Source organism: Nematostella vectensis, chromosome 13, assembly GCF_932526225.1.
Source record: "Nematostella vectensis chromosome 13, jaNemVect1.1, whole genome shotgun sequence".
In the NCBI taxonomy this organism is placed as follows: Eukaryota; Metazoa; Cnidaria; class Anthozoa; order Actiniaria; family Edwardsiidae; genus Nematostella; species Nematostella vectensis.
The window spans coordinates 9,526,532-9,541,296 of record NC_064046.1 but is presented as its reverse complement, the minus strand read 5'-3'; the positions used below and the strand labels follow the sequence as shown (position 1 = coordinate 9,541,296).

General features: G+C 41.4%; 2 protein-coding genes across 9 annotated transcripts in view; one reads left to right on the top strand and one right to left on the bottom strand.

The window, feature by feature from the left end:
* Positions 1-1,669: 1,669 nt before the first annotated feature.
* LOC5518594 (protocadherin-like protein) overlaps positions 1,670-14,765 on the bottom strand; it is a 99,473-nt gene continuing 86,377 nt past the window's right edge. For 7 of the 8 annotated variants that reach the window (XM_048720765.1, XM_048720769.1, XM_048720767.1 and 4 more), the window contains 8 exons: positions 13,640-13,755; positions 13,251-13,388; positions 11,642-11,796; positions 11,330-11,505; positions 10,606-10,804; positions 4,849-5,076; positions 4,361-4,639; positions 1,670-3,799 (listed from right to left, as the gene is read on the bottom strand). In XM_048720765.1, coding sequence (XP_048576722.1) covers positions 2,244-3,799; positions 4,361-4,639; positions 4,849-5,076; positions 10,606-10,804; positions 11,330-11,505; positions 11,642-11,796; positions 13,251-13,388; positions 13,640-13,755 — 2,847 coding nt within the window. In that variant the 3' untranslated portion in view covers positions 1,670-2,243. Of the gene's footprint in view, positions 3,800-4,360; positions 4,640-4,848; positions 5,077-9,787; positions 10,544-10,594; positions 10,805-11,329; positions 11,506-11,641; positions 11,797-13,250; positions 13,389-13,639; positions 13,756-14,765 lie in introns of those variants that run through there. The other variant, XM_048720771.1, reaches the window with a different exon arrangement.
* LOC5518595 lies at positions 7,161-9,694 on the top strand. Its single transcript, XM_001638498.3, has 2 exons — positions 7,161-7,709; positions 8,415-9,694. The coding sequence occupies exons 1-2, from the start codon at positions 7,265-7,267 to the stop codon at positions 9,326-9,328; spliced, it is 1,359 nt and encodes a 452-aa protein (XP_001638548.2). The 5' UTR covers positions 7,161-7,264; the 3' UTR covers positions 9,329-9,694.

The window sequence follows — 14,765 nt, the reverse complement described above, 5'->3', positions numbered from 1 at the left end:
GTCTGGACGCACACCATCAGATATAGGCTGTCCGGTGGTTTTCTTCCTATATTATCATACTCAGGTTTCTTTGTGAAATATCTGAATTATTCACTCTTTCGCCCTCAGATACCAAATAAGTCCTACATCAAACAACTACAGAATCATACCAATTATTCTTGTTTTGAAAACTCTCATTTTTCAACCTCGTAAAAATACGCTTTGGGGTGAAAAAGGGTGAGAGTAGATATCTGCTGTGGCTGGTTTTATAATCACTAGCAAGAGACCATGATATAAGAGAACGAATCCCCGTGGCCCATGATGTCGTCCATGAAAGCTATTTTTAGATTGCGCGAGCTTGTCAATACATAGTTCGTCGCGCCATATTTGGTTATGGGCACCATGAGCTAGTACAATTTCACACCAATTTTTTCCCTCTGCACTTCTTTACTTCGTTCGCTACCTGTTTTTATCCTTTTAGCTGCTCTTCAAGGCTCATGATCACAATGCTACTCATGGGGTGGTGTCCTGTTATCTGTTAAGTTATCTAATGTTCAGTTATCTAAATGTTATATTAATAATTGAACGGGAAGACGTCGGGGAGACGATGAATTTGGAGTTCATTCAAGATGCATCGTGCAGACTCCCAAAAGTTCTTTTTCTCTGCAATCCGGTGAGATAGAATACCAAGCCATTCTCAGAGTCTATGTTATGTATTTTAATACAAGAAGGCCTTTATATTTCTTTGATTTATAACATTTTTAGGTGAATGAACTTCAATTCTTCACGCAAATGTTCAGAAATCATTTCACTCAAGAAACCCTTGTCACTGGAATAAGATTTACTTCATTATAAAGATTTAAAATCATTTATTTGTAATATCGGTGTGAATATAATGGTATTAAGTTCTGGATGTATCTTTTTCATTAAAAGGGAATTGGAAGAGAATTGTGTTTTGTAAACACAGATTTATGATTGATTGTTGTGTTATTATTTGCGAATCAGCAGTGAGAACTTTTACTGGGGAAGTTGTTCCCAGAGCCTGAAAATCACGCACTTTATGCGTTTCAGTGTCCCAGAAACGGTTGATTGGCTCCAGCATACTCTATGAAAAATCATTTTACAGCGTTTGTAAAAAAGGAGGGTATTCTCGGTCAAAAAGATTTCCAAAACATCCTTTGCTGGATCACATTGCCCAAAATGTGATCCAGCAAAATGTCTAAACAGAAAATTAAGTTCTGTTTGTCGAGCTGCCAAAATCAGATCTCCTAAACAATAACCCGTAGTAGCTAACATTCAAAACAAATCACACTAAAAGACACTGAGATCGCACTAAAAGACACTGTTTTCGCAACTATCTATACGGTAAAAAGCGCCATTTTGAAGTATTTTTACGGCTTTAAAGAAAAAATAATAAAAAAACTTCTACAACCCAACTTTTTTTCTTCTTTCAGTATATTATTTTTCCGTATATATTTAACTATTTGAGCAAATAAAAAATGGGGGTAAAGTAAAGTAAAAAAGTAAGTAAAAAACGTGCGCCTTTTGCTTTGTTTTCTTGTACAAGTGTGGCCCGCGCGCACTTAATACCGGAAAATTCGAACAAACAGGGCGCGCCACTATGCGCAGAAGGGGTGCGCAGTGCAAATCAAGGGAATTACCTTTAACTCCCGCCCAAAAATTTCCAATATTCCAACTTTTTCGGCAATTTATTAGTATTCCATATCTATATCATTGTTGTCTCCTGCATGCTATATACAAAAACTCTGATATTCCTACCCTCATTACAAATTTTATTTTCCTAGAAATAGCTTTGCATCTTTAGTTTCCTCTTTTCTCCTCAAATAATCAACCTCCACAAAAATAAATTCATTCATAACTAACCTTTACTCGAATAATAAAAAATATTAAATCAATTTAAATAATATTTGCTTGTAATTTCGAAATTTCTAGATATTTTGTAAGAGAACGTTCTTTTTCAACCACTCGCTTTGTCATATTCCGACAGCTCAAACGAAGGGTTGTCAAAGTCTGAAAGCGTATTTATTTACAGCTAAACAAAGATTAAATCAAGTGGCGACTACACAACTAGTCACGCAATCACATGCAGGTCACGCGTTTATTAGAGGCTTTAAAGGCATCAGACATTCAGCCACAGTAAGTAACCGCTGACCTGCTGTACAAATTATTGTCACGCAACGCTGGCGTTACAGGCATCAGATCAAGACACTTCAGCCACAGTATGTAACCGCTGACCTGCGTGACTATTTGATTATCTCCTCATTTGGATTAAAAGTTACTGAAGGGGGCTTCCCATAAATCTGAGCTAACTTGCGAAAACGGTCACCACAGTCGTCCACAGTCTCCCACGTCATTTCTTCCTCCGATTCACTACCCAGACTGCTTAGCGAGATTGTCGGCGACCCAGCACCTTCGTATGCAAAAGCGTCAGTCGAGTCTTCCGGAAGGAAATCGATCGGGGATGGTAGACATTTTGTAGGATCTTCAGGAGTATTTATCGACTCTCGTGGACTGTCGTTATCGTCCGGAATAAAATCAGAGGCCGACAGGGGCTCCGGAGGAAACGGAAACTCGTAGTTTGTCTCAAGGCACTCGTTGGAAGGATTTGTAGCACAATTTGACCTTTGCGGTTTTGGTGGGAAAAGTTTCACCATTTTTGGTGAGTTATTATCTTCTTTAGGTGGGAAAATCTCCTCTTCGAAGGCATCATCGTATTTGGGTTTGTTCTTTTTCTTTTCCGGTTCCTCTTCCGTTACGAAATCCCCTCCTGTTTTTTCTTCCTCAGGAGTCTTTATTGCAGGGGGAGCACAGTTTTGGAGCAGTTGCTCCTGGTCCCCAGGGTATTCAGGTCCAGGGACTTTATTGGGTAACTTCTCCTGGTCCTCGAGATATTCGGGCCCAGGAACTCTATCAGGAGGGACCGACACCTCATCTGGAAAAGACCCCGCGTCCGCCTTCTTGTAATGCGGATAGACCGGCTCATTCTTGTCCGTGTTGTCCCTGGTTCTCGCCTTTTTAGATTTAGGTGGTGATTTCCTCCGTTTAGCTGGAGCCTTCGGCCCCGGTTCCTCGGGGATACATTGCTTGGAGGTTTTTGGTGAGCAAGCTTCCGGTGAGGCAAACCCCTCGTCGTTATCTGAAGAGCTGCTCTCTGGCGGCATCGGCTCCACCCTGTACGTCACCCTGGTTCTGTCGTGCCTCGATGACTGCGCTGGGCGCCTTTCCATCAACGGGTTAAGCGTTATCGTTATCCTAGTCGGATCTGACATCCGATTCATGTTGCGCTTGGTTTTTACATCAGTCGGATCCGAAGTCCTTTTATAATCCCCTCGCATCTTTGTCGGCGATACCGCAATTGCCCGACCATAATGATAATCCCGACAATCATAGAACTCGTCCTCGGACGACTTTCCGGACAGCGTCGGAGATTTCCGATTACTCTTAATCGGCGTTAGCAAAATAAACGAAGGACTCTCGTCGCTGCTGCCTCCATACCCGGTATCGCTGTACTTGTCGGTCTTGATGGAGTCTGGGAACGAGTTGAGAAGGGCTTTCCTGAGCGGACATTGGATGAATTCGTCTCTGACGTCATCGAGGGAATGAAGGTAGTCACGGAAACGCGCTATGTGCTCGTCGATATCTTCCTCGCCGCCGCCATCAATGCGATAGTCTATGATGTTGTCACGTTTGAAATCTTCCTCATCCATGTTCACCTCGTAGCTGTCTTTCTTGCTGCGCCGAATGTAGACAATGACGATGCAAATTGCCACCACCAGGAAGACCAGGAGAATGGAGAGACCTAAAGGAAAAACCAAAAGCCAGTGATGTCGACGAGAACAGAAACTTTTACAACAGCGACAACAACAATAACGGTAAGGGGGAAAATTACAACAAGGACAGCAACAAAAACAACAACGGAAACGGAGCGAAGTCGGCGACAACAACAACGATAAAGCAACAATGACGAGATCAACATCAATAACAACGAAGATTTCAAGGCAACAACAACAAAAAACGACGACGACCATGACGACAACAACGGCAGCAACAAGAACAAGGACAATAAATACATTAACAATAGCAACAACGGTAAGGAAAACAACAGTGACAACGAAAACAGCATTAAAGATATAAGCTATAAGACAGTAAGGGTGACAACGACAAACGCAGAAACTAGCGATGACGATAGTGGCAACTCAAGGGAAAAAAACGACTGTAACGGCAACAACGACAATCTCAATAATTCCGACAATGATAGCAAAAACGACAAGAGAAAAGTAGAACGCAAAAGGCTCAACAAAGACGTAAAGGACAATCATCTGATTGAATGCCATTTTCATCCAACGGATGGCATACTCACCAATGATAAGTCCATCTTCGAGTACCGATCCCGGCTTAGCTGCTACTACCGCTCGCCTCACATCACATGTCCTCCCTTGGTAAACAGAGGGGCACTTGCAATTGAATCGATTATTGCCCAATTCATCGACACCTTCGAGGCATGTACCACCGTTCAGACAAGGGGAGCTATCGCAGAGGCGTGGCAAGCAGACGTGCATGCGCCAGGCGTCATAGCACCACTGAAAGGTTGGGCAGGGGCTGGCCAGGCATGAATTGGACTCGCAGCCTTCAACAACGCCTGGGAAATAACACACAATTGGTGATAAGGTGGTGTTTTGGGACTCACTGAAGGCTTTTAATTAAGTTCAAAGACTATTAATATATATTTTTCACATTTGATAAGTATTAAGGAGTCTAGGTATATAGGATGGTGGCGGCAGGAGGTAAAAAACGTGTTAAAAAGTACACGTGCCTTTACCGTTATTTGCAGTTTCCCTGAAATCACACCTTTTGATATAGCTGTGGCAAAAGCCTTAGTCCCATTATGATGTAACCGGTAGCCATGGAAAAGAAGATCGTCAATGCATCCTATGAAGTCGTTATCACGTGATGTTGAACGGTTCCGCCGCCGGAGCCTACGCGTGGTTACGGAAGCATGGACCCCTCTTGGAAGGCCTCCCACGAACGTCATGATTGGATCAAGCATAATAAGAGAGTGGTTGCCTCGTGTCGACCCTGAAATCACGTGATAAGAGAGCTCATAGAATACGGACAACAAAAAGTAGCTGATGCGTAAGGGACGGAACCTTAGAAAAGTAAAGGGGGGAGGGGAATGGGGAGGTTTCAGTCGCATGTTTTTTTTTTTTTTTTCTTGTCTCCAAGACGTGCATGAATTTTTTCATCGTTGTATGCATTTGTTTTCTGTCTGGTTTGGGCTGCGTTCATTTCTTTCAAGCTTTTCATCGTGAATGAATCTTTTTTCGTTCCTTACCATCCCCCCCTTCTTCACTTTTCTAATGGTCCGACCCTAAATAGAATCCCTTGTTCATTTATATCAGCTGAAAGTGGAAAATGAACCATCAAGCGATATACCTACAACTATAAATCATAAACCGATAAAGATATAAGATAATTGGCAAATCGAACCCACAACGAAATACTCTTACTTGACAAATGCAAGAACAACGAAATAAGAACGAAATAGAGCCACGACGAAATAAGCTGATTGGCAAATGCAACCACAGCGATATAAGCTGACGATAGGTAAAGAGAACCACGACGAAATAAGATTATTGGCGAATGCGAACACAACGTTATAAGCTGATTGGCAAATGAAACCACCGCGAAATAAGTTGATGGGTAAATGCAACCACATTGAAATAAGTTAATTGCCAAATGTAACCACGGCGAAATAAGCTGATTGCCTTTTACTCTAATTAAGGGCGCGTTATTTTCCTATCATTCTGGAATGGGAATGGTTGGTATAGAGAATGTTCAGAACTGCATTCAAGTCATTCTGCTACAGGTAGCAGAATGGGTGGAATGGCCTTCATTCCCTTCCGGAATGGGAACGCGGGATAAACGAACGTGCGCTTTTTCTATTCTAATAATTATCATTCCGAATCACGAGTAAAATCATGTGACCTGATGATGACCAAAGTAAAAACAAAATTTTCACAATTATTCATAGTAAAACAACGAAGAGAAAATACACTGTTGGATTCGAGAGTCCAGAGAAGCGTAATGAAGTGTTTATTTAAATATACGAAGTGAATATATTTACAGTCAGACCAGGTCAAGGGTGCCCCTCATTTTGATTATTTGCCGAGAAATTTTACGTTCTTGAAACGTATTTTTGAATTTTCAAACAAGGCTTGAGAATTTTGATCAGACTTTGCCGTCATTTTTTTGTGTGTAAATATAGAGATATTTATCCCCGTAATAAATTCCTTTTGTAATCTCTTGACTAGGATAAGAAACAGTGGTTCGAATTTTGGTTTGTCGAGTCCATACGACACGCAACTAACAGAAAGAGAAGTGTGTCCATTCGAAGATTCGAATACTCGTTTCAAGAATGGAAACTTCTGGGCAAATATTTAAATACGCCCCTAGGGTGGCACGCTTGACCTGGTTTGACGGTATAAAGACTAATAAAATATGCCTGGGGTGTACACGGATGGCAATTCGATAACCTTCCAGCTTTTTGGTCTCCCCTGCTTGCATATTTTTTCATGATTACCAGATATCTTATTATCATTACAGGGGCGGGTACTGGGGGGGACGGGTGGATTGGGTGGTTATCCATCCCCCTTATTTTGAAGAAAATAAATGTCTGAGGGACGGAAGGTACTGTCGCCTGCTTGACTTTGCTGACGCGACAAATTCAATTCAGCGTGAAGTATCGTAAGATCTATGAAGTGACCTTCCAAGAACCACTGGATCAGTTATAAGCCGTCTATCCGGCCATCATCCACCCCCCATTTTGAAATCCTGGATCCGCCCCTGCTTTATTATTATATTATTTCAGATCATTATTATTAATGATAAAATACAGACATTATACTGCTCAGTCGTTGAGGACATTCACACGAACAGCTCTGTCATTAAACAAGGCCACCATTTTATGCTCCCGCAAAAATACCAAGTCATTCAAAGAATCCTTTTACATCGAATAATTCAAGCAAGTAACTGAGACACGTTCAAACAAAAATAATTAATCACCTATCAGACTTCAATTGTGGATTGTTATTTTAAAGTTTTCTCGAAAATGAACCGTTTTATTTTCAATTGTAAACAAAAACAATGTCGTTGATCGACATTCTTTGAGGACATCCTTAAGAACTACTCAGTCGTTTAAAAATACATTCTCGATGAGGACATTTTTTGCATAATCAGCACTAGAGCATGACCTAACAGAAAAAAGATGGACTCTCCTAAAGTCTCCTCTTTGAATCACGTTTGTCTGTTTTTACTAGGGTTTTCAGTGTATTGCCCGGTGCTCTTTTTCATAAGTGCAAGTCCTGATATCCTAGCAGGTACTACCATCGGGACTTCTGCTATCTCACTTGCCGAGGGAATCCCTGGAATTCTAACAAACATCTTTGGGAACTGGTTCATTAGCCGGCTATCCTTACTGACGTCCCTGGTTATCGGGACGGTGAGTTGCGTGGCGTCTCTTCTCCTACTAATACTCGGGGGGGATGCATACGTCAGGCTTCTGGCTGTGGCTGGAGTTAACTTTGCTGCGCAGTGGATGGCTGTGTGGTGTATGGGGCTCACTGCACATCTCCGAGATGACGGGAGACTTATTAGCGGCTACGAAACGGGGATAAGTTTATCGGGTATCATTGGTGTCCTTTCATACACAGGTAACACACATACATACTAACAAATAGATAGTTAATCTTTATATCCGGTATTATAGTAAAGAAACTCACCGAAAAATATATGGATATAAATAAAATACTTTGGTATTTGGACTCAAAAGGACTCCTTGTTAGTTTTCATTCTTTTTTCGACTGACCACCCCAGGACAATGGCCGCGAAGGCTTGAAACACAATGCTCAAATAAACATGCAGATATTACAAAAAGACAGAACTTTCCCGCACTTTGAGTTTCTCCGAATTTTTTTTTTTTTTTTTTTTTTTTTGTCCATGGCGGAAACTACATTTGTAAATCAAAAAAAAAAACAAGCAAACCATAGATGTTTTTTAGTTCAACCTCATGGTTACAGTAATAATAAGAGCAAAATCCTAGACTCCGAGACCCTTAAAATTTTGAATAAAAAAACGAGACTTGGGCAAATAACGCCGAGTTTCCGAGAGTTGCGAAATTTTTTCGAGACATTCGAAATTTCGAGGTACCCATCGCCACCCCTTTTTAGGGATAGATGACAAGCCGATTGTAAAATATTGCAAATAAGTATGACTTGATGATCAAAACATCTTCGTGTGTTATTTCTTCATAATGGCTTTCTTATTTCATTTGGTGATTATGGCAAAATATAGTGTTATTCTCGACCAATCAGTAAGGGGTGTATATATATTCTTTTCCTTATTTCTTTTCTTTGCAGCGTTAACAACCTGGCTGTGCGTGTCCCCTCAGGTTGCCATGACGACATGCCTTGTCTTTCCGATCCTCAGTGCTATAATATATGCTGCACTGGACAAGACAGCAATTAACGAAAACGTGAAACACAGTGATGAGTACACCGAGCTAGCGACATGCGAACAACACGAGGAGGCGCCGAACAAGTCTCAGGGCAAAGACTCCGTATCATCTGACCAAAGCATCGGGCAGGACAAAACTCCTGGCTTCAACTCTGATGACTACTGTAAAGACTCCAAATTAGAGAAAGACCCCGAAGAGTCATTACTGTTGATTTGCTGGAAAGTGTTTCCTCGCTTTACTTATTGCTACATAGCAGCCACTAGTCTGAAATTGTCAAGACTCGCCATACTGACTACAATAGTAACCCCAAGCTCTTACATCGCCCCCCGAGACCATTATATGTACTACTCCCTTGCAATTATCATTCCACGAAGCGTAGTGGGACTAATATACTCCGCATACTCCCACTTCTTCCCTACCAATAGGGTATTAGAGTTTTGCAACATCTGGCTCATATCTACCGTCTGCCTTGCCCATATGATGTTCTTTGTGTTCGTCTCATGGTACCATTTCTTACCTGGTCTCTCAGTGACTCTCATGTTTTGCGTCTCTTTTGGGTTTGCTGAGGGTTGTATGTGGGTGTTCGGGTTTATTGGGATAAAGGATATGTTCTCCAATGTTCGGGACGCTGGATATGGTCTAAGTATTGTAAACTCTGCGAGGCAGTTCGCGAATTTGGTGGCGGGTCTGCAGGGGGTGAACCTAGAGAGAATGCTGCTCAGGCACTGTAAGGAGGAACTACTCCTAGGTGATAACTGCTTAGCCCGATCGATTTTTGTAAGAGGTTGGGAGCAACTTCATTGCTCTAAGCACTAGGATTAGATTAATCTCTTTCAATGCGATGAACACTACGTCAGGCCACAGTGGTTACGATTTGCCAAAACCCATTTCAACTTTTCGAAACTTTGTGTTATTCTTCCATACACTTTCATAGCCTTATATTCGTACTCATAGAGGCTAGTTAAGAAATAATAGATTGGTATTTGAGAACTCTGACATCTATCCAAAATCATATCAAAACCCATTTCAACCTTGTGTTCTTCTATATACTTTCATGGCCATATATTCTTACTCATGGTGTCTATTAATAGATTGGTATTTGAAAACTCTGACATCTATTTTGTACTGGATAAAATAAGTAAATAAGTTAATAAGTAAGTGAGTAAGTAAGTAAGTAAGTAAGTAAGTAAGTAAGTAAGTAAGTAAGTAAGTAAGTAAGTAAGTAAGTAAGTAAGTAAGTAAGTAAGTAAGTAAGTAAGTAAGTAAGTAAGTAAGTAAGTAAGTAAGTAAGTAAGTAAGTAAGTAAGTAAGTAAATAAATAAATAAGTAAATAAAAAAATATACTTATGTAATGTGAATCTGGTCGTAAACCATATGCTTGTAGACGCTGCAAGGGAATCTTCCCAATTGCAGTTATACATTATTGTACAAGCTGGATACGTGTGCCGAATGCGTATAGTGCTACTCAAGTTTATAGGACATTTTCTTCAAATAAAGACTGTTGTATTGAATTGTGTAATCCACGAGTGGTAATATGTGTATGGGTGTTACACGAGTGTGTATATGTGTTACTCACGTGTGTTGATATGTGTATGGGTGCGTCACGAGTGTGTATATGTGTTAATCACGAGTGTTGATATGTGTATGGGTGCGTCACGAGTGTATATGTGTTACTCATGTGTGTTGATATGTGTATGGGTGTGTCACGAGTGTGTATATGTGTTACTAACGTGTGTTAATATGTGCATGAGTGTGTCACGAGTGTGTATATGTGTTACTCACGTGTGTTGATATGTGTATGGGTGCGTCACGAGTGTGAATATGTGTAACACACGTCTGTTAATATGTGTATGGGTGCGTCATAAGTGTGCATATGTGTTACTCACGTGTGTTAATATGTGCATGGGTGTGTCACGAGTGTGTATATGTGTTACTCGCGTGTGTTAATATGTGTATCGATATGTCACGAGTGTGTATATGTGTAACTCACGTGTGTTAATATGTGCATTAATGTGTCAGGAATGTGTATATGTGTTACTCACGAGTGCTGTTTGTGTATCGGTGAGTCACGAATTCGTATATGTGTAACTCACTAGTGTGGATGTAGTTCACCCCGTCTTTCTCCACGGTGAGGGTTGCGGCGTTCCTGTATCTGCTGACGCGGATGGAGCACCATTTACCATCACCCACGTTAACATCACTCGCTCGCACCTCCGCGCCACGGTCACCAGTGTTGAAAGCGTATACAACAATCAGTATTTCTCTTTTTCTTTGGTCTTTCATGGGCACAAGCTGTACAAATAAAGGAAAGAAAACATCCATGAGGTTACGCTCTGTAAAAGCGTGGCCAAAGATAAGGTTTTTTTTTATAAACCTACACACTCCCTCGCATAGTACGGCTCAAAAAGAAAAAGAGTAAAAATAGGATACAAGATAAGAAGACGAAAATATGGCGAATTACAGTTTTTGGTGTATCCTATGCCAAGGTAGTTACCTAGAATGTCCGTGCACCCCCGTCTTTGCTCATTATTCTATTTAAGGTCGGGGGGGTGCATTCCTTTGTCAAAGGAGTCACCTAGAGTGTGCTGAACACCCCCGTCTCTGCTCATTATTCTATTTAAGGTCGGGGGGTGCATTCTTTAGTCAAAGGAGTTACCTTGAATGTGCTGAACACCCCCGTCTCTGCTCATTATTCTATTTAAGGTCGGGGGGTGCATTCCTCTGTCAAAGGAGTTACCTGGAGTGTGCTGTACTCCCCCTTCTCAGTGCATTATTCTACCAAAAGTTGGGGGTACATTCCTTAGTCAAAGGAGTTACCTGGAGTGTGCTGTACTCCCCCTTCTCAGTGCCCTCACTGTGTAGCAACACCCCTCCGTTAAGATCCCTAGTGCGCACGCGCAGGTCAATACGTGTTTCCCGCGGGTCGTACTCGAATTCGTTCATCAGGATGTAGCGCGTATGGCTGTGGTTACCGTATGAGATGGGCTGGGTTGCTGAAGATATAAAAAAAAAAATAAGACATATTCAAGACCAAAGTAATGTAAGAGATTGCATATGAACTGAAAAAAATATATTCGCAATATAAATTTGACCAAAAATCGAAACAGCTAGGTTGCCATGGATACTCACTGTGCTTGCATGTGTCACCATGACGACCCATGTTGCACTCGCAAACATGTCCGTTCAATGATCCAATGCAGGTGGCCTGTTCGTGGCATGGGTTGGGGTTGCAGTGCTGGTCCATTGTGGCACAGCCCTCGCGCGTGTTGTTTTGACGAGAGGGACTGGGACAAATGGTAGGTGAAATTTTGAGTTGACGGTAGAACAATGCAACAGCAAGGAAAATACCACTGTTTTCTGTTATAGGCACAACCAAGGGACCGAGCGTACAGTACAAGAAAATATACACCCATTTCAAATAAGGTTGAAAAAATGGAAAATGGCCCAAATTGCAAATGGAAAATGGCCCAAGTAGGTTGGATAAACAATGTCGTTTTCTTTGTATAAATACGTTTATTCCCTATATGTGCCTCACTCGAGACTTTAATGGATTTTGACTATTATAAACGCATAGAACAGTCGTATTCACCATAGCCAATGTTTTCAAGCACTCGCAGTTTTCCATTTTCTAAAAGTCAAAATTAATTGAATTAGGCATATAAAGAGTAAACAAAGCTCTTTGCACCAATGCCGCTTTTCGATCGTTTCAAAATTCACAGTATTCGAACCAATGCTATCATGCTTGCCTTGTAAGCTCACTAAGATTGTTCCATAGAGATCTGCTCTTTAAAGAATTTTCGCCGCGCTCCGTACATGTAAAAAAATATATATGGCTGTATAAAACTAATTTTCTAAGGCCCTTGTATTGTACGCTCGGTTTGTGCACGTTTGTGATCACGTGACAGGGTTGTTCAACATCTGAGAGCGCCTATTGTTTATGTCCTTTGAAATTCGCCAGATTTCCTAACTATCCTCCCCTATTAATTATGATGTCATAAAAGTATGGTAAGGACGGTACTGAATAACGGATGCGCATGTGCGTGATCTGGCGAAAACAGACACAATCGTAGTGCTGAATTGTTCGAGCAACGGTACGAAGGCTGACTTCTATAAGGAGCCCCACACATGTGGACCTCGAGGCCTGTACATGAAATACTTTTTTATACATTCTTTATAGTTCAACCCCCCCCCCCCCCCCCCTTCATCCTAATACATTTTAACTTAGTCACCCTCTTCCTGCGCGGCCTATGTAGGTCGCTGTTTTGACTAAGTGTAAGCATTAAACCGATACTGTACAAAAGATGGAAGATTTGTTTGATAATAAGGAAGACATAAAAATTAGCCTTAGCTTTAAGCTAGTTTTCTTAGCATTCGCCAAAACGTGACAGCTCGCCGGTAAAAAAGCGCCATTTCAAAACAAAAAGGCTGGTTTAGCCGCATTCTACTGTAACTACTCTTGCGTTTTTCAGCACTGGCTTTGGTGAGTGGGATTGTGGATCGTTCGGCCTTAAAAACGGCTATGTTGACCTTAATCATTTTACAAAAACGTAGGAAGAAACCACCGGACAGCATCTATCTGCTGGTGTGCCTCGGACCTTGTGGTCTGCGTCGACAGTATAAATCTGCGTTGTTGTCGACTTTTTCTTTTAAAGGTTCTATTAATTAATCATTTTACCATAATTCTTCTTTGTCAAATCTCAGCAAAGTAAGGGACTGTAGGAATAAATATCAGTGTTACCTCTTGAGGTCGTAAAGTCGTCCTTCGTTGATAAGGTTGCGAATACAGCCATTGAAGTCGTGGAACCGTAGATCAGGGAAAAGCAGGTCACGTGACGCGATCCCACCAAGCTGGAGCGGGTCATTTAGATTGAGGAACCTGCAACAAAAAGGAACATAAACGTAGGTTAGTCACCTACCACTAATGAATCTAATAGTCGGACCCAGATCACCAACTTTTCGCTTGAGAGTGTAATATTATTTACATTTAAAAGCCGGGAAAACCCCACAAAACTCGTCGTATGGCCATGAAACTTTGTATGGTTAGTTTTCAAAGTCCCAAGATACTGATATATTGGTATAAGCCGGGAAATTAAGAGTTTGTTGATAAGGGTACTTAAATGTTCTTACTTCAATTTCTTTTTCTTCATATGTCCCACCACCTCGCACATGCTCCGATCCTCGCTCCTCGTGACTCCTTCTGATATGTTCGACGCTCGGCATCGGTCCACAGTCACACGTACCGTCTGCGATAACATAAGATACCAAGGGAAGGTCAGTACTACTGATTAATTCTTGTATGACATTAGCCACATTTTGGCCTTACGATTTCAGCACTAGATTTATTGTCGATTTTATACCCCTTCAGACTTAACCAGCACAACTAAGCTCTTCTCAGACTTCGCAACCCATTCTAGCCCAGATTTGACCAATCGCAACCCATTCTAGCCCAGATTTGACCAATTGCAGCTCATCCTAGCCCAGTTTTTACAAATTGCAACTCATCCTAGCCCAGGTTTGACCAACTGCAATTCATTGTAGCCCAGATTCTACTAATTGCAACTCATACTGGCCAAGATGTTGTCAATTGGAACTCATCCTAGCCCAGATTTCGACAAATCATAACTTAATCTAACTTGCCAATAACAAACCAATGACCTCCTAAATATGTTCAACACTCTCACTAGAGGACAACTTAAGGGGTATGTAAATCCGCCGATCTGCTACATTTTCGGGGCAAATCCGTGGATCCGAAGATATTTTTAGATCCGCATGGTTTGACAGATAAACAATAGCATCGATTGAAATTCATTTAAAATCCGAAAGTCGACAGTCAAAGCAGTCAAAATCCGAAATCCGCGCCCAAATTGTCGACAGATCCGTGATCCGCCGTATTTCCTAAATCCGCCAATCCGCTGAAATAATCATCAAAATCCGTAATCCGTGAGCATTTCGGGGCAGAATCCGCCTATCCGCGAACCAATACAACCCCCCACACACACTTCAGCAAAATCAAGGGTTCAGCAGATTATCCGAATGAGGTTATAGTACGATAAAGAGTAAAAAAAAAACGGAATTAAAAACGTTAATCTTTTATAAGTAGAGCTGTATCCTGATAAAACTATCCGTGAGAGTTGACAGTATCATCTTGATCCGCTAAGCACATCCTATTGGTCGATATTGACATAGCTCTGACAGGTCTCTTCACTTTTATTACTTGCGCGATATCTTCACTTTTATTACTTGCGCGAACTGT

Excerpts from the sequence above, each read along its gene's own strand:
- LOC5518595 (XM_001638498.3), top strand. The coding sequence starts at position 7,265 with ATGGACTCTCCTAAAGTCTCCTCTTTGAATCACGTTTGTCTGTTTTTA. Across the intron at positions 7,710-8,414 it reads TGGTGTCCTTTCATACACAG|CGTTAACAACCTGGCTGTGC; the intron begins GTAACACACATA and ends TTTTCTTTGCAG.